Source organism: Pithys albifrons, chromosome 9 (assembly GCF_047495875.1).
Source record: "Pithys albifrons albifrons isolate INPA30051 chromosome 9, PitAlb_v1, whole genome shotgun sequence".
NCBI classification, from domain to species: domain Eukaryota; kingdom Metazoa; phylum Chordata; class Aves; order Passeriformes; family Thamnophilidae; genus Pithys; species Pithys albifrons.
The window spans coordinates 34,890,359-34,913,635 of record NC_092466.1 but is presented as its reverse complement, the minus strand read 5'-3'; the positions used below and the strand labels follow the sequence as shown (position 1 = coordinate 34,913,635).

Genomic DNA, 23,277 nt, shown 5'->3' with positions numbered 1-23,277 from the left:
ACTTCAATTTCCCCTGGCAGAGCTTGAGCCCATCGTGCCCCCTTGTCCTATTGCTGAGTGCCTGGGAGAAGAGACCAAACCCCACCTCTGTGGTAGCTTGCTGTGTTTTTAGGGGGGATGATGAACCTAATCTCACACTTGACTGTTGATTTTTTTCAAGGATTTAAAGAAGATATTGCTAAGCGGGTGTAAAATAGGCTTTGATTCTAATTCAGGTCACCTGAAGAGAGCAGGATGGTGAAGAGTGGCAGTGGATTCAGGATCCAGGGCAGGCACAGCCCATGGAGAGAGGCTGGCAGGTAGTCTTGGCACACAGTGAAGGGAGCCTTTGTATTTTCATTTCCCTCCTGAATCAGGCATTCCAATGGAAAGTCACCCTCCTCAAAGAAGGGAGGTGGAGAGTCTTCCATAGCTGATGGAAGTCCAGCAGGGTGGATATTTCTGGAGCTATGGGCTCTTTTCCAGCCATGCTCTGACATCTGCATTGAAAGACTTTCTGTGTGGCCACAGGATGGAAGTTGCAGTTGTTGCAAACCAAGGATTTTAACAGAGGCAGGTGGTGCAGGATGTGAAATACAGAGTAGCAACTGTACATAGAGAGCAGCTCCTTCAGTGATCAGTTCCATGAGTGGTTTGGACTCTGGCCTGGAGGTGAGGAATGGCTGGTTAAAACCTGGTTTGAGAAGTAGCCTCCAAACTCAGCCTTGATTCTCAGGGCTCGTTTTCCTGTGTGCTAGATGGGGATGTGGCTGTGGAGCAGAGTTAATTACCTGGATAACCCAGAGGAGGGGGGAGAAGCTGCCTGTACTTCAGCAGCCTCCATCTGTGTTGCTGGAGCCAACTGACAGCCTGATGGATTGAGGGAATGCGTAGGATTTGCTGAGAATGTTTGATTTTCAATTGCAGCCATCCCTTCCCTGGTTTGCTGGCTGTCAGTCAAGCATTACAGGAGCAAATCTTTCCTGATACAGCCTCTCAGCATGTGTTGTGGGGAAGAGCTTGGCTGTGTAGATAAGCAATTGATTTCCTATTGCTCTTCTGTCCCTTTTCCCTCAGAGCTGCTTGTGCTCCCTGCACAAGGGCTTCCCATGCTGTGCTGCTGGTGTAGCCTCAGCTGGCAGCAGCTGATTCCAGCAAACTGTGTATCAGCCCAAACCACAGCTCCTCAAGGATGTGCCAGTGCTGATTAAACTTTCAGGAGAGGTGCCAGTGTGGACTTTATGCTCCCAGAGACAGATCAGCTGCCTGACTCCTCTGGGAAATAATTTCCCTGTCTTAAGAGACCTGTGGAGGACCCAGGTTTGGATCCTGTTTCTGAAAGCTTGGTTCAGTGGACATCTTAAAAATGGTACATTGCTGTAAGACTTACAAGAATGTGCTGGCAAATTGAGGCTCAGGACCTCTTCAGAAGGGAAGGGCTGGTGTGTGAAACTCCATTTTTTTGGAAAAGGGGGGGTTAGTCCTGCTCTTCACTCAGCACTTTTGTTACATCAAACCCTTGTGATATTGTGGCCCAGTGTGACTAGAAACCTCTGATCCCTTCCAATCCAAACCTTCCCTTGAGTGTTCAAGTGTTTGCTTCCCACTGTTAGTGAATTAACAATTGGATGCTGGTAAGGAGTGAGTTGTCTTTTATTTTGGTAGCATTTAAATTATTGAGGGAGCTCTTACCATCATTTCTCTTTCTTGGGAGCTGCTGAGCAGAGATTGCTGCAAGCTGTGAAGGTGTCTCTGCCCAAGGCAGGGAGTTGGAATGAGATGATCCTTAAGGCCCCTTCCAACCCAAACCATTCCATGATTCTGGGGACACAGACAGACTCTTTTCTGTTCATTTTACATACCACATCTGTGTTTTCCAGGAAACTGGGAGGATGAAATATGTGTAGCCTTTTACTTACAGCAAAAAATCTTGGATTGTTTTTTGGTTTTCCCCCAAGGCTGCCCTTCTGGAATAAACTCACCCAGCTGTAAATGACCACATTCATAGTTCCAGGGAATACCAAAGTGGCCAAGGACAGGCACCTAACTGTGTGGGGCCCATACCCTGTGATTAGTCCAAAATAAATCACCAGGAATGCAAAGTAAATGTAGCTTTGCTTAAGTTGCAGGCAGGCTGGGGTGTTTTCCTGAGCTGTTTGAGTCTCTTAGAAAGAGAAATAATTCTGTCAAACTGTTGGCTTTGTTGCATGTGTCATGTTAACAGATCCTCAGAGATGATAATTTCACTGATGTTAACATGATCTGAGCTCTGTCTGGTTCTAAACTACGTTACAAGTAAAGCATAGGAAAGCCAGAGCATTGTTTGGCTTGGGGATTTATCCTGCTTTTTATTTCATCTCCCTGTTGCAGTTCTGGGAGTTGCTCCTGACTCTGAGAGATTCCGAGTGTTGAGTCTTTGCCTGTGAGCAGTTGCCTGAAGATCTTTATATTTGAACAGCAAGGGGAAAGGGGCCCTGTGCTCTGCCAGCTTTATTTCCACCTTGAGGATAAACAACTCCAGTTTTGTTGTCACAAATCCTGTAGCACTGGAGTTTTTAGAAGAGTCACTGGTGGAAGAAGGAAATAAAACATCCTGTCAGCCACTGGAGATAGAAAATAAATCAGCTGAGCTGACACAGAGGGGCTGTTCATCCTGAATGCTGCAGTGCTGATGATAAAACACCCTTCTATCAGTTTGTGTATCTTTTGGGGGGAAGCCCAGGTAGAATTCAGTGCTAGAGGAAGCATGATATGCCCTTCCCAGTGTTTGCTGCAGTTGTAGTTTTTGGGAGGGGGTGCAAGAATTCAGAGTGATTTGCTCTGGCATTCTTGGACTGGGAAAACTTAGTGGAATTATTAGGTGGAAGTTTGATTGCAACAAGTGAAAGCACACGGTATTCCAAGGGGCTGGTCACTTGTTTACAGTGCCACACTGAACTGTGGGCAGAGCTTTGTTCAGGTGGAGCCTGGCAGGGCCCTCCTGGCAGCCTTGGCACCAACCCATCATTTCCTAACGCTGTTTTCTGTACCCCGTTCCTTACAGGGCCTATGCAGAAGACTCGTCCTCTGTGAAGCACGGCCCGAGGGCAGAGCCAGGGGAGAAGCTGAAGCAGCACGAGGAGGAGGAGGATGAGAGCAGCAGTGAGGGCAGGAAGGCAGTTGCATCAAGTGATGAGGAGGCACAGGCTGAAGGGAAGAAGAAGAAACGTTCTGGATTCAGGGACCGTAAGGTACCGAACGTGTCTGGGCTGCACCTGCTGGTCTTCCAGGAGAGACAACTTGCTCTTCCAGAGAAGAGCAAGGAGGCTGGAGAAGGGACTGGAGCACAAGTGCTGTGGGGAGAGGCTGAGGGAGCTGGGGGTGTTTAGCCTGGAGAAGAGGAGGCTCAGAGGTGACCTCAGCACTGTCTGGAACTGCCTGAAGGGAAGTTCTGGCCAGGTGGGAGTTGGTCTCTTCTCCCAGGCACTCAGCAATAGGACAAGGGGGCACGATGGGCTCAAGCTCTGCCAGGGGAAATTGAAGTTGGAGATGAGTAAAAACTTCTTTGCAGAGAGAGTGCTCAGGGATTGGAATGGGCTGCCCAGAGAGGGGTTGGATACCCCATCCCTGGAGGTTTTTCAGCTGAGCTTGGCCGTGGCCCTGAGTGCCATGATCTGGTAAAGGGACTGGAGTTGGACCAAGGGTTGGACTTGATGATCTCAGAGGTCTTTTCCAACCCAATCCATTCTGTGATTCTATGCTTGTCTTTATTCCCTCCCTGTCTGGGGGACTTCCTTTTTGGCACACTGCCATGGGTTTCTTGAGGCTGAAATTGAAAGCAGAGTACACTGATCCTCTGAAATAGAGACCTCTTTTCCCATCCCCAGTTGGATGTCCAAGAAGTGTCTTGCTGATAGTCAAGGCTCCTGCCCTGGTGGGTTTGGGGTGGTCCATGAAAAGTAGGGAACTGGGGCCAAAGCTTTTAAACCATGTGGGCCATCCAGCATGTGTGTGAGTCCATCTCTTTATCTGTGAATGAACAGTAGGAAGGAAGAGAGGATGAATTTCCCCTTTAATTATTCCATGTAAATGTAGTTGTTGAAATACAGCCTCACTCCCTCTTTGTGGTTAGTCCTGGCTCTCTCTTGACTCTTATGGCAATTTAATTTTCAGATCAGGCACATTTTCAAGGGGAGGAAAACTTGAGTAATAAACTGTATTGTCATCTTGTGACCTGTCTTCTCACTCGGGCAATTCCAAGAACTTTGGGCTCCTCAGAGCTGTCTGACAACTAGTTTGGTACTCCCTGTAACCACTGTTATTACAGGATATAAGATATCAGGAGTCCTGTAACTGGGAGCTGCCAGACAACAGTATTTTATTTTTTAAACCTGTCTGGATGTCGGTTTTATTGGGCTGTGTTGGGTGATTTAATATCTTTGCAGAGCCAAAGAGGAGAATGGAAGTAGATGCTCATCACAATTCCTTTCTGTATGATTTGCTTCTGATAATTATTTTAAGTCCATATCCTGGAGGCTGCATCTTATTAGCTATTAAATTGTGGATGGCCTTGTATTAGTGTCCTAACAGCTTTTCATGGAAAATTAAGGGCTGTTTCATTCGAAGTTGCTGAATCATTTTCAGTGCCTGGCTAGAGGAGGTTACACAACTTGAGATTTCAAATGCCTTGTGGTCTCTGGGGCTCCAGACTCTCCCTTGTTGTGACATGCTGGTGGCAGCTCAGTGAAGTTGTGTTGTAAGATGCTGTGCTGAGGCATCCAGAGTTGTCCAGGAACGTGGGTTCTTGTCCTCTGCTCCTTTCCATGGCAGGTGGGTGTCAGGTGCTCTGACACCTGCAGCTCTTGCCAGTACTGCTCAAGAAAAGCAGGTTATTGGGCTGTTTTCCCCCAGTGTCAGCAGATGGAGGCAGGTTGCAAAGAGCAAACCACAATCCACCTTCACCCACACTCTTGTTTTTGGGTGCCCTGAGTGTGAATGTTGGTTGTTGCCTCAGGGGCTGGTTGTGCAAGCCAGGGAATGTTTGTTTGCAGGAGAGGCCTGTTACTCTGGTTGTTAGAGATGTGCCTGTGTTGACCAGCTCTTTCCTTCCCAAACCAGGCAGGGAGGGATATGGCCACACTTTCCCAATGAGACACGAGCCAGGCAATCCCAGAAGGTGCAGTGGGGATGCTGTGTGGCCTGGATCCCTCCCCACTGCCCAGCCTGCCCTCCTCCAGCTCAGGAGCAGCAGTTCCACTGGGGAGAGCACTGTTTAAAACAGACCTCATCACCTTTTGGCCAGCACAAGCCTTTTCTCATCACCTTTTGGCCAGCACAAGCCTTTTCTCATCACCTTTTGGCCAGCACAAGCCTTTTCTCATCACCTTTTGGCCAGCACAAGCCTTTTCTCATCACCTTTTGGCCAGCACAAGCCTTTTCTCATCACCTTTTGGCCAGCACAAGCCTTTTCTCCCCAGCCTGGAGGCAGAATGTGTCCTCTGTGACCTGCATGCCCACGTTGCCTTTGCCTCACTGCGAGCAGGATGCGCCAGGTCGTCTCCCAGGGGCTGGTTCTCTGTGGTGAGCTCTGTTTGAGCAGCAGTTGCTGGGGTGAGTCACCCCAGGAGGTTCCTCTGCCCGTGGCCAGCTCAGGTGGCAGAGGAAGGTGTGCCCCTGCTCCTGACTCAGGGCTGCTCCCCTAACAACTTGTGTAGCACGCAGGGAATTCTTGGCTCTTCTTGTACGTCAGAAAAAACCCCAACGAAACACCACCACCCACAGTAAAAACCCTTTCCAGCTCTTCCCACAATTAAGTGAAAACAGTGTGGGATTTTCCTTTCAGAAAAAATAAGCCTAATTGGAAGTGTTTAACACTTGTTTGTTATCCCAATGTTGCTTTTAATTAGTTGATGATTAGTGGTGAACTAATAAATTAAGTTTGACATTGCTATTTTGGGTGGTGATCCAGTGAAGGGGAAGCTGAAATACAAACCACTCAGCAAGTGTTGGGGCTGTGTGTGGATGGTCCCAGGCACGTGTTGTCTGTGCAGTGTGTAGGGTAGGAAGAGAGGATGACTTGAGAGCCTGTGTAGTTTGGAGTCTAATGAGCTGTAATGCATGATGTGGGTGGGCTGATGTGTTAATTAACTTGCTAGAGAAGTGTTTGCATGCAGATTAGGGCTGGTTGGTCGGGATGCACTGGCAGTGTTTGGGTCCTGCAGGTCTGTAGCCTTGGGGTGTTCGTCATGCTGAGCCTTCATTTGCTTGTACACCACAACAGGAAACACAGAGGGAATGAATCCTAATTAATTTATCTTGCTAGGATGTGTGCTGGTGCATGGTCAAGGAGGCCCCTCGATGCTCTGGAAGTGCATTGAGATGTTAATTTAGAGCTTTATTTTCATGTCAGCATAGGATTAAGGTTTTTTTGCTTTTAACCTGAGGCTTAGCATAAGCATTGACAGTCTCAACAGCAGCTTTGCTCTTGTAGAGCAGCAGGGATTGCTTGCTTGCCTTTCTCCTCCAGTACATGCTCTCCTACTAAATTCCAAAAAGGGACTTGCCCTTTGAATCACATCATGTTTCTGGAGGTGCCTGATTCACTGAGGCTGCAGTTCTGGGGGCAGAGGAGAGTTTTTGGCTGCTCTTCCTTGCATCGAGGACTGGCGTGTGCTGGAGGAGGGTGAGAGGTCATGGGAGGGGACACTTGGGTGGTTTTATGTCCAGATTGTTTTGAAGCAATACAAAAACCCCTCAAAAAAGGGTGGTGTGTGCACCAAACACACGGGCTCTTATCTCCACATGGGCTCAGGGCACACACGTTATCACCCACTTCCACCTGAAGGGAAGTTCTGGCCAGGTGGGGGTTGGTCTCTTCTCCCAGGCACTCAGCAATAGGACAAGGGGGCACGATGGGCTCAAGCTCTGCCAGGGGAAATTGAAGTTGGAGAGCAGAAAAAAGTTCTTTGCAGAGAGAGTGCTCAGGCATTGGAATGGGCTGCCCAGAGAGGGGGTGGATTCCCCATCCCTGGAGGTTTTTAAGGTGAGATTGGCCGTGGCACTGAGTGCCATGATCTGGTAAAGGGACTGGAGTTGGACCAAGGGTTGGACTTGATGATCTCGGAGGTCTTTTCCAACCCAATCCATTCTGTGATTCTGTGAATGTGGCACTGAGTGAGAATCCACCACATCTTGATCCAACCCCACTGTGATCACCAGCCCAGGGCATGGAGTGCCCTGAGCTGGTGATCACAGTGGGGTTGGATCAAGAGTTGCACTTGATGTTCTCGGAGGTCTTTTCCAACCCAATCCATTCAATGATTCACTTCATGTTCAGCACCCAGTCTTGAACTAGTGAGTTGTTTCCATTTGCAGCTTCTTGGCTGTTCTCTTCTTGGCCTGGGTTTGTGTTCCATCCAGCCTTGAAGTCAGAGGGATGGGCTGCAGCACATTTGTGAGCTTTTGCCAGCTGATGAGCTCATGTCAGAGAAAATGATGTAATTGTGGGTTCAGCTGGGGGCAGAAGGGAAGGAGCGTGGCTGGGTTTGTCCCCTTCTGCTGGGGGAGCTTGTGGAAGGAGTGGGACTTCAGTTGTGATGAAAGCAGCCCATGAGATGCTAAAAAGCAGTTTAGATTCAACTGTTTTTGTCTAGATTGTGCTGCTGGCTGAGACAGGAGACTTGTTTTTGAGCCTGTGTCATTAGTAAGCTGTTGTTGCTTTGGGAGCCAGAGGTGGCTTTTAAGCAACAGACTTGAGTCTTCCTGGTCTAGAGCTGCATATTCAAAATTGCATCCACATGAGTGCCTGGAAGTAGACCAGGGAAGCTCTTCATTTGGGAGTACACATGGATAGAAGACAGGATGGCACATGATCCAGGAAAGGGACACTAAATGGGCTCGTTGCTTCTTGTGGTGGTTCTGGTGGACTTGGGGGTGCTCTGTGGATCTGAATGGGCTGTGGAAGAATTGCAGTGCCCAAAATGAAAGGAAAACATAGACTGCTTTGCATCCATAAAGCAGGAGCCTTGAGGATTGCCCTGAGCTTGGGATGAGAAGGAGCTGGCAGTGAAGTTGCTGGACTGGCAAGGAGAATCATAGAATCATTCTCTGAATCATAGAATGGATTGGGTTGGAAAAGACCTCCGAGATCATCAAGTCCAACCCTTGGTCCAACTCCAGTCCCTTTACCAGATCATGGCACTCAGTGCCACGGCCAAGCTCAGTTTAAAAATCTCCAGGGATGGGGAATCCACCCCCTCTCTGGGCAGCCCATTCCAATCCCTGAGCACTCTCTCTGCAAAGAATTTCTTTCTGCTCTCCAACTGAAATTTCCCCTGGCAGAGCTTGAGCCCATCGTGCCCCCTTGTCCTATTGCTGAGTGCCTGGGAGAAGAGACCAACCCCCACCTGGCCAGAACTTCCCTTCAGGCAGTTCCAGACAGTGCTGAGGTCACCTCTGAGCCTCCTCTTCTCCAGGCTGAACACCCCCAGCTCCCTCAGCCTCTCCCCACAGCACTTGTGCTCCAGTCCCTTCTCCAGCCTCGTTGCTCTTCTCTGGCCCCGCTCCAGCCCCTCAATCTCTTGCCTCAACTGAGGGGCCCAGAACTGAACACAACACTCAAGGTGTGGCCTCCCCAAGGCAGAGTCCAGGGGAAGGGTCACTGCCCTGGGCCTGCTGGCCACGCTAGTTTGGATCCAGGCCAGGATCCCATTGAAGATGTCAGGCAAGACACAACATGAGGAGGAAAGCACCTGACAGCATCAGGCCTGTCAGGAGCATCTTAACCAAGATCTTAAAATAGACACAGAGGGAAGGTCCATTGTGGATGTGAAGCCAAATGGGATAAAATGACATTACTGGCAGAAACATTTGGGACTCGTGTCTCTGGTGCAGCAGTGGAGTTGTCGAGCACAAGATGTGCAGCTTGCCCAGCTGGGCTGAGGGGAAGCATTTGATAGTGCTTGCAAGATATGTTTCCCCAGGCTTGCCAAGTCAGGCAGATGAGTTTTTTAGCTAGAAAGCAGGCTGTGTTGAAGGGTTATCAAGGATGGAGGGAGCTGCTGTGGTCTGTGGTGTTTCCTCCTGGCTCCAGCCTGGGGCTTGCTCGTTGGGTTGGTTGTCTTGCTCAAAGGTAAAAATACCCAACTGTTTCTGGCTGATTACGGTGGGTGGGGTGTCACTCAGGAGCTCAGGTCAGGAAGGAGTGAGATATGGGCCTGCAGCCAGAAGTCAGATGATCCCTCTGGCATCAGGAGTTGCCTCCTGCCAGGTGGGAGCAGTAGACAAAGCCAGGAAGAGCTGGGAAAGTGGGTGTCATCTTTGACTGCAGTTCAGCTGATTGGCAAGAACATGTAAGTTGGCAATAAAGCAATTGCTCCTGATGCAGTGCCCTTATCTTCAGAGAACCCCATGAAGCAATAAAAGCCAGATAAGCTTTGTTGATTAGAGGTGAAAAAAGGGCCTGGGGACAGAAACCTTCTCTGCAGGAAAGAAGGAAGTGGCTGTGGTGGTTGACACAGGGACATGTGAATTATGGAGAGAAGAAGGGGAAGGATGCTTTAGGTGTTGTCACTAAAGATAATGTCATCTCTGGGTGAGTTTGCTGGAGAGCTGAGTTGGAACAAATGCAGAGGAGAGGCTTTGCTTTCCCTTAGTTACTTCACCAAAGCCTGGCTTGGGGCATTAAAAACCTTTGGCTTGTTTTATCCTAGAAATAAGGAAAACTAGAGAGGGTGTTTTCTGTCTGATAAACATCAGGGTGAGGAAGTTGCTGGAGTTCAAGGACAAGGCTGACACAGAACCAAAGCCAGAAATGATCTACAGCTGCCTTGGCAGAGCCCTTGATCTTGCCTGTTCTCTTCCATCACATCATTGGTTGGTTTTCTTTTTTCCTCCTGTGGCTCTTGGCCAGAAGTACTGAAGGTTTCAAGTACATTATGGACTGTTAAACATGGCATATGATGCAGGAATAAAAAGCTGAAGTAAGGAGGAAAGTTTTCTGCTCTAATACATGATGAAGTGTAGGTCTTTCAGTGCCTTTTTCCTCCCTTGTGGCTCTTCGTTGTGATTTTGTTTAGAAAAGCTTTCTGTTCCCTTTTGATTAATTCCAGTTGTGTGTTGGGGAAACTGGTTCTAGGTACAGAATAATCACTACTGGCAGAGTTAGCAAGAGGCAGATTGGTGGGGAGAAGAGGACTGAGTTTCTGTGGAATTCTGCCAGTGTGATAGAAAAGAGGAAAAAATGAGCTTGGGTGACTGATCAACCAGCTGCGGCTCTGAGTAGTTTTTTCCAAGACTCTGCTTTGAAAGTAAAGGTTTCTCACAACTCTCCAAGGCTTTTTTCTTTGACTTTCATTTATTCATCACAAATCAAAGCCTTCAACACTGTGGTTTACATGTGGAGCTGCTTTAGAGTCACAAATGTGATGCCAGTGCTCTTTTTTTATGCTCATGTTTAGAAGCGCCTTCAGGGATTTTGTTAATTTGTTTTTCCTGTGCCATGATGAGGAGTCTAAACTGATAAATAATAGAAATTTTTAATGTTTGTTCTCAATCTGGGGGCATCAGCAGCTCATTTGTCCAATTTTCCTGGTGGTTCCAAGGCCAAGGATATGTTTGTGAAAGCAATAATGCTGAAGGGTGGAGGGTTGTGTTGCTGCACACGATGAGTCCTGTGGCAAATCCTCCAGGGCACTGAGAGTCTGTGCTGGGGGGGGGACACAGCACGTGTAATGCTGGTTCCATCTCCTTTCCAGGTGATGGAATATGAGAACAGGATCAGAGCCTACTCCACGCCAGACAAAATCTTCAGGTACTTCGCCACGTTGAAGGTCATCAACGAGCACGGGGAGTCGGAGGTTTTCATGACACCGCAGGACTTCGTGAGGTCCATCACACCCAACGAGAAACAGCCTGAGAGTGAGTGAGGGGTGTGTGCTGGTCTGGGGGACCAACACTCTCTGGTCTCTGCTTACCCAACCTTTAACTCTCCCAGCTTTGAACCTGGCATTGCCAGGGCTGGGAAGTGCCTCCTGAAGTTCTCTTTTCCATCCCTAAGCCCAAAATTAGGCTGATCCCTTCCATGGTGCCTGGGATGCTGTTGCAGCACAGCAGACCTGGTTGGTGTGAGCCTTTAAAGAGCAGGTGGGATGCTTTTCTCCCATATTTAACAGGGAAACATTCCTTTGAGCTGAAACATTTCAAGAACTGTTTATAAAACTACAAAAGGAGGTTGCTTTGGCAAGAAAAACCTTGGCAATAAAGGTGGGACTTGATAATCTTTGAGGGCTTTTCCAACCTAAATGATTCCAAAGGGGTCCAGGCAGCCCCATGTGATGCTGCTGGCCAGGGTGGGGCTCATTTCTGCTGACTTCAAATTCCCTGTGGATTGCAGGGGAACAAACCAGCTGTGGGACCTCTGGGGGTTTGGAAGGCAACAAGTGGGAGAGCAGACACTTTTTTCTTGTCTGGAAAACTGTGTCCTGAGTATTTGGTGGTGTGGGGTGGCAGGAGGATTTTGTCTGTATTGTGTTTGGGAGGAGATTCATGTGTTGGGCAAGATGTGGGAGATGGTGTTTCTTGGTCTCCCAGGTTGTATCTCAAAGAATGAAACTGGCTTTTGTCAGATTAAAACTCTTCTTTTCAGGCATTAATGAAGAGTTTCAACCCCCAAATGTTAACTTTCTGAGTGTGATTTATATACAGACTATGACTGTTTTGAAGTCTTACATGACAGCTACTAAATAAATACCATGTACACTGATGCTTAGAAAATAACAATATGAAGTGTGTGCAGGAGGGAGCTAAAAATAATCCTGATATTAGTGTTAAAAGCATGTGGGTGAACTGATATTTAGGTTTCCATCAAGCCTTGGAAATGGCTGTAGTTCCCATGTGAGTTGCTGGTGTAGGTTATAATCTTGTCTGTCGAAAGCTCCTTGAACTGGTATTTGGGAAAGCTTAAAAACAGAAAACATCCCGTGTTGCATTTCAACACATCTGATTCTTTTTCACTTCCTCCCTGTGTGTACTTGGTGCATTTTAAGGTGTGTGCAGAAAATAGGTGGGAAGGTGCCCAGCAAACACCTGCTTTGGAGGCAAACAAAGGTGACTAAGGGGAAATAATTTGTCAGTCTGAGCCACTCACTTCCCATTGTATTCCCGTTGTTGTCCTGGCTGTTTGGGTGGCCCCTGACGACTGGCACTGCCTGTAGGTGCCTGCAAAAGCTCCCAGTCAGTGGCACAGGGCAGCTGGTAAGGGAGGAAAGTGGCCTTGGTGATCTTTAGGTGCTCTTGGCAGGTGGAATGGGGTGGAAATTGAGCTCTGGCTGCCCCTCAGCTGGCAGAGCAGCAGGGTGGGCATCTCAGGTCTCCTTGGGTGCAAAATCTGCCTTCAGGAGCGTCCCTGTCGTGGAGTTGGTTCCAGACACAGCCACTGCTGGGGGGGTTGTTCTGTGCATCGTGGCCATCACAGCAAATGGGGGTTTTAATACATAATGAACAGTGGAAGAGTAAAACACTTATTGCTACAATAAAGTCAAACCAGCCATAACCTTGTTCCCAAATGTTTTTAAAGCTGGTAGTAAAAGATAAAAGGGAGATAGGTGTGATTTTAAAACCAAAAACTGAGAACAAAGAGTGCTACCTGCTGGCCAGATGAGTCCTGTGCTTTATATCCATTGGGTGCTTTTGACTCATAGGGTAATCTAGGTTATGGATTAGTTGGGAAATGCTGGGGCTGCTTTCTCCCTGAGTCATGACTTGGGTGTGCCCTCCCCTGCACTATCCCAAAAGCAGGGCAGGGATGCTCTCTGTGCTCAGGCCAGTCGGAATTTCGGCGAGTAACTTCTTGTTAATGCATCTGCTGTTTTATGGAGAGAAATTACTGTGGGTTATATCTGGAGTAATGAGGTAGCTGAGTCCCTGTTGTGTTTATTTTTAAACTGCTCATCTACTGTGAGGTATTCAGTGTGCCTGATTCATTTGTATGGATTACAGTGGGGGAAAGTTTGATTTATTGTCTATAAAGTGTCAGCTTAATTCGAGCCTGTGCTCTGCTGGCCTGGGGAGAATGAATGCCAGTTCCTCAGCTCCTGGAGATTGCCTTCTCTGGTTCAAACTTCCTGCCACAGCCTTCCCAAGCAGGCAAGCTGTGCTTAAGGAATGACACGCTCTTGCTGGGTTTGGAACAGGCTGTCAGGATAAAGCAAAGAATGGCATTCAACTTGAAAGCTGCTTTAAACAAATAATTTCTTTATGTGCTGTCTGCGAGGTCCAAGCGCCAACAGAAGCGTGGGTGGTGATTTCTGCTCCCTGCAGTCCTGTATTATTTTTTTCCTCCCACTCTCATACCTGAGAGATAACTTTGCTCCGAGGTTGGATGAGCAGGGATGACTGCTTTGTACCTGGTACTTCCCTGGCACCTCAGTGCCAAACCAGCTGAAAATATTCTGGTGGGAAGGATAAAGTTTCCCTCCATTGCCCCAAGTTTACCTGGATTAATTCTGCATTGCTGTTTTCCTGGGCAAACTGAGCATTTTGGAGCATCCTGGGCTAAGAAGGAGCTGTGTCATGCTCAGCCAGCACCAGTTTTCTTATGATTTTTGCAATAAGGATTGAAAGAAGTGAGGAACACGCCACATCTCACCCCAGCACATGCAGCAAAGGCAGGTTGTACCCAAATCAGTCCTGCTCTTCCAACCCAGTGTTAACCTCACTGTTTATCCCAAACTCCTGCCACAGGAACGCTGCCTTTCGGGATTCACCATGAAAGGAGCAGCAGCTCAAACATCTGAACTCTTGGAAGGTTTTTGGTTGTGTTTTTGGGGTTTTTTCTGTCTGCAGGAAAGCCCAGCCACGCAGCTGAAGCTGAGCCAGAAGCAGCAGCTGTGCCCCTGCAGCCTCATGCCCAGGGTGGTGTCGCAGCAGAGGAGCCGTGAAGGGCAGAGCCCATGTCTGGTGGCTGCACCAGCCTGCACAGCTCAGGTCTCTGGCTTGGAAGGGCTTGTTTTCCATGTCTGGACTTCTGGGTTGGTGCAGTGCTTGAGTGATTATTTGTTATTTGGAGTTAAGTTTGTAAAATATGGATGTGATCCTCTGCAGAGCCAGCAGCCGTGAGCTGTGACAGCTCTCACCTGGTGTGGTGGGGAGGGGAGGGGAGGACTCCCTGGGCTTGTCAGATCCCTGAACTTACACTGGGATATTTGAGATCCAGAAGGAAACTAGAGATCCTGAACTTGCCTTCTGGTTTGTGGGTGGGGACTTATTTTGTGTTCTCCCCCAAGTGCATCTGCTGGAGGGGTCTGCAGGGAAGGGAATCAAGTGAGGGGTAAATTCAGAGGAAGGTTGGGGGGTTTTCTGTGAAAATACATAATTCCTAGGCAAGAATCATCTCTAAGGCTGCAATTCCTGATATGAGACCCCAGGAAAACAGTCAAGTAGGAGGAAGGAGAGGTGCATTTCTGTGTGTGTTTATGGGCTAAAAGGCAAGGAATTGGGGCTTCCAGAGTAGCTGGAGGTTGGTGTGGCTGATCAGGGGTGTTAGGAATGCACTCCTCATCCTGCAGGGAGGCTGACTTGCCTCTTGGAGAAAATTCCCTTGTTCCTTTGTTCCTTGAACAAAACAGTACTGGACTTAAACACAAACCTGAGGCTGCTGTCCCCTGAGAACCCTCAGGCAGCTCATTGCTTGCAGATTACATTTTAAATTCAGAGGGGAAATATTCATAGAAAAATCAAAAGCTGGGTTACAGCTCTGGAGGGAAGAACTTGATCCAGCATTTTCTTGTGCCAGAACATGGCACACCACAAGCTCTTCAGTCTTCCTAATTAGCCCTTTTGTTCATCTGCTGGCAAGAAAGAGTCCATGTTATATATTAAGCAATGGAAAAGAAGCAGATCATGAGTGAATGTTACCCAAATAGTGTGAAAAACCTGACAAGGATATCAAGACTGGAAGCAATTGAAAAGGTTTTTCCATCAGTGGAAAGCTGCTGGCATCCCAGAGGAAATCATGATGGTTTCTAATTGATCTCAGCTGTGTTCTTGGAATAATACAACCATTCTTCTCCTGGAAGCTGCTTTTTAAAATATTTTTTAAAACTGCAATCTATAACCTGCTGCCCATGGATTTTTTTTTACAAGATAACATGAAGAGCTTAGTAATTGTCTAGATATTTATCAAGTGTGGTAATTAACTGGCTTTGAGTGAATCCATGGAAAGTATGTTCTTGTTAATCAATAGAAATATAATAAGCATTTGATTTTAGATTTGGTTAGAGCTGAACAAGAGTAGCAACAAGTTATTCTGTGTTTTTGCCTTTACATAATTCATTCCTTCTCCATTAAAACATGTACTTTGGCCACCCCAACCCCTGCAGCACTCCAGGCTGGGCACAGAGTGGCTGGAGAGCAGCCAGGCAGAGGGACCTGGGGGGACTGAGGGACAGGAAGCTCAACAGGAGCCAACCGTGTGCCCAGGTGGCCAAGAAGGCCAAGGGGATCCTGGCCTGGATCCAAACTAGCGTGGCCAGCAGGCCCAGGGCAGTGACCCTTCCCCTGGACTCTGCCTTGGGGAGGCCACACCTTGAGTGTTGTGTTCAGTTCTGGGCCCCTCAGTTCAGGAAAGAGATTGAGGGGCTGGAGCGGGGCCAGAGAAGAGCAAGGAGGCTGGAGAAGGGACTGGAGCACAAGTGCTGTGGGGAGAGGCTGAGGGAGCTGGGGGTGTTCAGCCTGGAGAAGAGGAGGCTCAGAGGTGACCTCAGCACTGTCTGGAACTGCCTGAAGGGAAGTTCTGGCCAGCTGGGGGTTGGTCTCTTCTCCCAGGCACTCAGCAATAGGACAAGGGGGCACGATGGGCTCAAGCTCTGCCAGGGGAAATTGAAGCTGGAGAGCAGAAAAAACTTCTTTGCAGAGAGAGTGCTCAGGGATTGGAATGGGCTGCCCAGAGAGGGGGTGGATTCCCCATCCCTGGAGGTTTTTCAGCTGAGCTTGGCCGTGGCACTGAGTGCCATGATCTGGTAAAGGGACTGGAGTTGGCCCAAGGGTTGGACTTGATGATCTCAGAGGTCTTTTCCAACCCAATCCATTCTATGATTCTATGATCCTCCCTAGCCCAAAATGAGAGAAGCAGACACAGGGAAAATGTGGTCCTGCTGTTGGACACCTTGTTTTCCCCTTTGTGGCAGGCAGTGAGTGTAAGTCATTTTGCTTTATTTTGAAACATTTTTGGGTTTAGATGCTGTCAGATTACTAAAACCTGACTAGAAGTGGCAGCCTGTATCCCTGGCATTGGGAAGTGCTGTCAGTCTCATGTGAAATGACACTTCTGGTGCTGCTGCTTCCTTAGGTGCTCCGTGGCAGGGCTGCTGTTTCTCCTGGAGCCCTGATAGTAATTTAGGTGGTATCAGAATTTGTAGGAGTAATAAAGATTTCAGGGAAGCTGATTTGGAAATCCTTGCAGGTCACCCTTGGTGCTGCTGAGAGTGAGTGGCTGGTGCAGAGCCTTTGGCTGGGGAAGCAGGAGGGATGTGTAGGGAAAGGTGAAATCTTGTGCAGGGTCTCAGGTGAACAAAAAGCTTGTTGTGGGGCAAGTCATGGCAAAACCTCTGAGTTTGTTGGGGCAGAAGCAAGCACTGCAGCCCAGGTGCCCTGGTGCCCACTGTCTGGAGCAGCCCTGGCACATTTATTCATCACAGGGAGGCTTCTGGAAGCAGCCAGGGATCCTCCTGAAATGATTCTGGATTTCATTGCTGCCTCCCTTAGAGGAAATCCTTTCATCCACTTCTGGGAGAATGGTATTTTAGCCCTTGCTTTCCAGTGAAAGGTGGAAAAGCTCTTTTTAACTTGTTAAACATGCCTTTTAGCTTGTATTACTGCAGCTCCTCAGCAACAGCCCTGCCAGGGGCTGTGTGTCTACTGAGTGTGTCACTTACAGACAATCCTGAGGTGCCTCTGACGTAGGATGTTGCCTTTGGAGTAAGAGCTGTAATAACCAACATTCTTCCCTCCCCTCTTAGATGTCATTGTCCTCATTTGTGCAGTGTCTCCATTGGCTCTCCAGCCCACACAGACACCAAATTCCTATTGTAACATCATGGAGGAAAAGCCCCTTGGATTTTTTTATGTAATGTAAAGAAAGAACACAGGCATCAGGCAACAGATCCTCTTTGTTGGTTTCTTTTTGTCAGCTCTAAAGGCTTTTTAATGCAGTTAAGTCCCTAGAAAAGAAAACAAACCATACTGGCAGAAGGAAAATGTATGGACTAAAACTGTGCCTTGTACATAAATGCCCTTTTTCAGCTTTTGAATTGGCTCATTCTCTCAGGAACTGTGTAAAAAAGGGAGTTTTACAGAGGGGTTTAAGTGCACAGCTTAATTAATGCAGCACAGCAGAGGGGGTGCTGTTGTGCATGGCTGGGAGAAAGGGTGAGCATAATAACACTGATGGCAGCCAGGGTGGGTGCCTGAGTGTGCCATGGAGTCCTGGAATTGGTTAGGCTGGAAAAGACCTCTCAGGCTGAGTCCAACCATTACCCCAGCACTGCCAAGCCCACCACTAACCCATGTCCCCAGTGGTGCCACGTTTACATGGCTTATCAATTCCTCCAGGTCTGGGGACTCAATCACTGCTGCTCTGGGAAGTCTGTTACAGTCACTGGCAACCCTTTGGTGAAGGCTTTTCCCTGATACCCAATCAAACCTCCCCTGGTGCAAAGGGAGACTGTTCCCTCTCCTCCTGTCCGTGTGCCCTGGAGCAGAGCCCGACCCTCCCTGGCTCCCCCCTCCTGGCAGGGATTGCAGAGCCAGAAGGTGCCCCCTGAGCCTCCTTTTCTCCAGCTGAGCCCCCCCAGCTCCCTCAGCTGCTGCTCCAGCCCCTTCCCAGCTCCATTCCCTGCCCTGCACACGCTCCAGCCCCTCAGTGTCTCTCCTGCCAGGAGTGCCCAGAACTGGCACAGCCCTTAGGGGGTCCCAGCAGTGCCAGTGCAGGGACAGCCACTGCCCTGGGGCTGTGACACCCAATGACTGGCACAGCCCAGGTGCCTTTGGCCTCCTTGCCCACCAGGGCTCATGTCCAGCCACTGTCACCAGCACCTCCAGAGCCTTTCCCAGCTTTCTACCCCAGCCTGGAGCTGCAGGGGCTTGGTGTGACCCAAGGGCAGGACCTGGTACTGGACGTGGTTGACCCTCAGGCCATGGATCAGCCTGTGCAGATCCCTCTGCAGAGCCCTCCTGCCCTCCAGCAGATCAACACTCCCACCCAGCCTGGTGTTGCTGAGGGTGCAGTCAATTCCCTCATCCAGATTATCAATAAAGATGTGAAACAGGACTGGCCCAGTGCTGGGGAACCCCACTAATGATTGGCTGCCCTCTGGATTTAACCCCATTCCCCCACTCTTCCTTCCAGGATGTGCTGCCACAATGACATCAAAGAAGACAACAGGAAAAAGGACAGGGTTTTGTGCTGCATTTTCCTGTAAATGCCTCTGTCTGCTCTCCCAGACACACACAAACCAATGTTACATGTGTGCTCCTCATCAGACATGGCTGTGTTGGACGAGGCTGATGTGACAGAGGGAATAACAACCCCATTTCTGTGGTGCTGCAAGCCCTTTGTTCAGCTAATCATGACATGCTCAGAAGCTTGAGGACAGACCTGGCAGTTTCTGCCCCTGCCCTGGGGGTTTGGGTGCAGTGAGAGCTGTGTGTCACCACCTCCCCTTTGCCCACCTCGTGTTACACCTGTGGCAAACAAAAAGTTTATATTATTAACCTTTTTCTTTAGTGCAGGCACTGGTATTCTGCCTCTTTAGGTGTCATTTGGCTGTTTTAGTAACTTTTCTCCACATATATACAGGTTATATGTGTATTATAAGAGCATGTAGAGACAGGACAAGGGGGAATGGTTTTAAACTGACAGAGTAGGTTTAGATGGGATATCAGGAAGGAATTCCTGGCTGTGAGGGTGGGCAGGCCCTGGCACAGGTTGGGCAGAGAAGCTTTGGCTGCCCCATCCCTGGAAATGTCCAGGGCCAGGTTGGACAGGGCTTGGAGCAACCTGGGCTGGTGGGAGGTGTCCCTGCCCATGGCAGGGGTGGGACTGGATGGGCTTTGAGGTCCCTTCCAACCCAAACCAGTCTGTGATTCTATAATTATTTATTCTCTATTACATAAATATTTATTATAATAATTCAGAAAGAAAATGAGATATATAAAACACAACTCATCTCTTCTTGCAGTTCATTCATTTTGGCTCTGCTTGGAAGCCCCCTTTGCTTTCCCAGTAGCAGTGTCCAGTGTCAGGGGCTGCCATTAAGACATGCTTTCACTTGCTATTTTTAACCCATGTCCTTTTTGCAGCTTTCCCTGAGTACATGCAGAATGTCAGGCTGTCAGGGATCTGTCTCAGTGTGGTGGGGTGGGGAAAGGAGGGAGGTGTTCCTGAGAAATGGCTTATTGTGACACAGGGACAGCAGCTCAGCTCAAATCACCACCCAGATGGATGGTCAGGGGTGAGCTCTGACCAGAGAACATGTGGCAAAATAATCACATTATCAAATGACTCCTACCTCTTAATGTGCCTGCACTTACTGCCTTTATACCCACAGGCTGGAGGAGCACAAAATTCAGAGATGTAACATCTCAAAATGTCTATGAATATGCAACGATTGAGATGAGCTCAGTTGGTTAAAACTTGGCTGTAATAATGCCAAGGTCATGGGTTCAATCCCCCATATGGGCCATTGACTGAAGAGTTGGACTCGATGATCCTTGTGGGTCCCTTCCAGCTCAGAATAGTCTGTGATTCTGTGAAATTTCACTGCTATCAGGCACATGAAATGTTGAGAAGGTGCTTTCTGGCTGGAATTTTCTCAAGTGCAAAAAGCCCTCTGACAGTTGTCTTGACCTTTGAAAGTGGAGATAGAGGAGTTGTAGCTGCTTTGGGTCACCAAGGGTGAGGGGGTCACCCTGGTGGGGTGAATAATTCCATTTTCTGCAGTAAACAGGCAGGTTTCATTATCCTCTTTCAAAAGGAGGTGACACAGCAGGCACGGAAAAGGTTTTATTTTGCTTTTTCCATCTTTTTTTCTAATTTAAATTGAAATGAGGATGTGTTAATTACCATAAACAGTGGCAGAAAATGCATGGCACATCAATCTGTGGAGGGGTTTTATTCTTCCCAGCACCAAAAATCAGCCTGTGCTCTCCTGAGACTGTGCATTTTACTTCTAATCTTCTCAAACCAAAACCACAAGAGATTTTTATGCTTTCAGAGCTTTTGTAAGTGTCTTTTTTTTTTCTCTTTCAGACCTGGGCCTGGACCAGTTCATAGTGAAACGCTACGATGGGAAGGTGAGCACTTTGGGCTGTTAAATGTATTTTATTCAATGGCTTTTTTAACCTGGAATCCTTTAGTTATTACCTGGGTGAGGGATGTAAATTAAATGAAGTTAAATGAAGTCTTCTCATCTGAGGTTTTTGTTGTTAAGTGCAATGCAGTGTTTCTGCTGTAATGACAGAAGGATTGTTTTTATAGAGGGCTCTTATTTTAGCATTTACAGACAAAATATTTCCTCTTCTTGTGTTCTGCTGTGCCAGGAGATCACAGGCTGTAATCACATTTCCGTGCTGCTTCTTTCTGACTGTGTGAGAGCCCCACAAGTGACACAATTTTAAGGGAAATTCACATAACCTTCCCCTTCCAGACTCACCTCCAGATTCCTAAAGGAAGGAGACACTCTTGTGTTTTATCTGCATCCCAATCACATATTTCCCCCAACAAAACCCCCCATTTTGTCCCCTTTTTGAGCCCCAGGTCCCTCCTGCAGTGGTGCACGACTGCTCTGGGTGTTTGTGCTGTCGTGGTTTGTGTTGGTAAAATGTTAAGCAAGTTGTGATGTAGTTTTGTGTCTCTGTGAAAGCAGAGCCTGCCTGTTATCGTGGGTGTCAGAGACCTGATTACCCACCCTGTGCATCCCACTGGTGTGGCCAAGCCCACTGTGGCCCCAGGACTGGCAGCTCAGACTGGCTTCTGGCTGCAGACAACTGCAGTTGGTTCATTCTCCATCATGTGGGCACGTAACAGGAGAGCTTTTAGCAGTATTTTCATTCATCTGCATCATCTGTAACTCTTCTGTTTTTCCAAAGGGATTCCAGCACCTGGTCCCCTCCTTGCTGCAGGATGCACCTGACACAGAGTGTGAGGCATTTCCAGAGAGCCTCAACACTGGAGGGAAAACAAAGGCACTTAAAGCTTTGTGTTAACACAGCATGGGCTGAGCCCGTGGAATTCCCAGTTCTGTGTTTAGCAGGGACAAGTGAGAGTGGGCTGTGCCCAGGTGCCTGGGGTCCCTGTCAGCACTGGTTACCAGGCAGCAGAGCCAGGCTCTGCTGGGGAACAGACAACTGGGAGCTGTGTTTTGGCAGTCAGTTTTGATACATAAAGCTCCAAAGCGTGTCGTGAACACTTGTTTTCTTTTCCCCCTGTCACAAACACAATGTTTGCTTTCTCTGATTAAAAAAACCCACCAACCCAACCAAAAAAGGGACGTGTATTCTTTGCAAAATATCCAATGTTCCTCCCTCTGATTTATGACAGTCTGTTTTGCGTGTGCTCACTTTCATCATTTCATCTTGTCAAGCTCTCACCCTCCTCCCTTAGGCTTTACATAAACAGGATTTGTTTGTAGGGAAGAAGTGCTGAATCCCATGTTATTTTTGCTAATCATTCCTGTGTTCCTGAGGACTCCACAGTCGATTCCCAGCACACTGGATGAAAGATCCAAAGGCAATCCTTTTGAACTCGACCTTCTGTTCCTTTGCCCCTCCACACAGGGGGCTCTGACCTGTAGCAACTGAACCAGCTTTTTATGTAACTTGTAGATGTGAGCTGGGGTTTGGAAACCCTCCAAGTGAGGCAGCAGATTAGGGGACTGCAGTGGGACTTCCTTTATTATTATTATTATTCTCTTCTGGGACCTGTTTTTTTTCCAGAGTCAAATCACACCCTAGAAACAGTGTGCTCTGAAAATGGAGATACAGAGGTCCTTGTTTGCTTGTCTGTGCCTAAAAACACCTTGGGGCTGGCTGAGTCTGGCCATGACAATTAGGGCAGTGGCAATGTCCAGGTGAGAGGAGAATTTGGGGAGAGTATCAAAGGAGTTGGCCTTGCCTCTCCCTTGTAATAGAAGAAGTTTCCAGTAGGCTGATCTGTCTGACAGCACCTTGTTCTCATTTTGTTGCTTGCTTTGGGTTTCAGTTTAAAAAAACAACCCTCAGCCAAGCACAGCTGAGGTGCTGCAGGGCTGACCTCACTGCCTGGAGTTCCACTTGCATAGTGGCACCAGAGGGATAAAACCCTCCTGGCATCTCTTCCTCCATTCCTCTTTCCAGCCACATTTTCCTCATGGGTTATCAAAGCAGCCTCTGCCTGGAGGGGATTTGGCTTTGTGGGGGAGAGCTGAGCTCAGGCAGAAGGGTAAGAGAGCCATGCTTGTTCCCCTCAGCATCCTTATGGATGTCTCACAGAGGTGATGGGAATTGTGGTACTCAAAACAGGCCTGTGCACTGGAAATTGCCTCTCCTCTTCTAAGGAGTTTGTGCTGGTGGGAAGTACTGACAGGATCTGCTGGCAAGGGCCTGGCTGAAGAGCAGGAAAGGGGATTGGGTTTAGTTCCAAGCAAGGATGCACACTCAGGGCTGCATGCAAGGGATCATTTAGGAGATTGAGTTAAAGGACTAGAGCCAGCTGTGCAGTCACTTGCATTTGAATTAGGTGTGTTCAAAATAGAACAGTGTTCAAAGCATCAGTGTGAATCTTGAGCACTGTGTTTGAGATTTAAACACTACATGGTTAGTGAGCTGTGTATGAGCTGCTCCTTCCACAGAGCCCCTTGTATTTGCATAAAACTACCCCCAAAACAACTAATTGTCCATCATGGGGCCGTCAGGCCTGGCCTTGCCAAAGGATTTTGGGGAGGGATGTGCCTCTGGTTGTGTCAGGTCTCTGAGCCAGCTTGCTGTGCAGTGACTGAGTGCCATGGTGAGAACACAATACCTGGATTTTCCCCCCTCTTCCCAGGGATAATTTATGGAGTTGCTGCAGAGGGAGGTAAATGTTGCTGCCTTATTAGTGGCAACAGTGCTGCTGTAATTTGAGTCTAAATGCTTTTTCTTCACTCATGCAAGACCAAAACCCCTGGGGACACTGATCCAGCAAGAACCTTTGGTCAGGCCTGTGTGCCAGCACAAAGTCCTGCTGGGCTGAGCATGCAGGGAGGCAACTTGTGGCTGCATTTTTGTGAAGTGTGGTGGTTTCTCCCC

At 48.3% G+C, this 23,277-nt stretch overlaps 1 protein-coding gene across 6 annotated transcripts in view; it reads left to right on the top strand.

Moving 5' to 3' along the window:
* Window positions 1-23,277, top strand: part of MICU1 (mitochondrial calcium uptake 1) — a 104,580-nt gene that overhangs the window by 23,187 nt on the left and 58,116 nt on the right. For all 6 annotated transcript variants that reach the window (XM_071564369.1, XM_071564363.1, XM_071564368.1 and 3 more), the window contains 3 exons: window positions 3,023-3,209; window positions 10,713-10,875; window positions 20,264-20,307. In XM_071564369.1, the coding sequence (XP_071420470.1) occupies window positions 3,023-3,209; window positions 10,713-10,875; window positions 20,264-20,307 (394 nt within the window). The remainder of the gene's footprint in view (window positions 1-3,022; window positions 3,210-10,712; window positions 10,876-20,263; window positions 20,308-23,277) is intronic.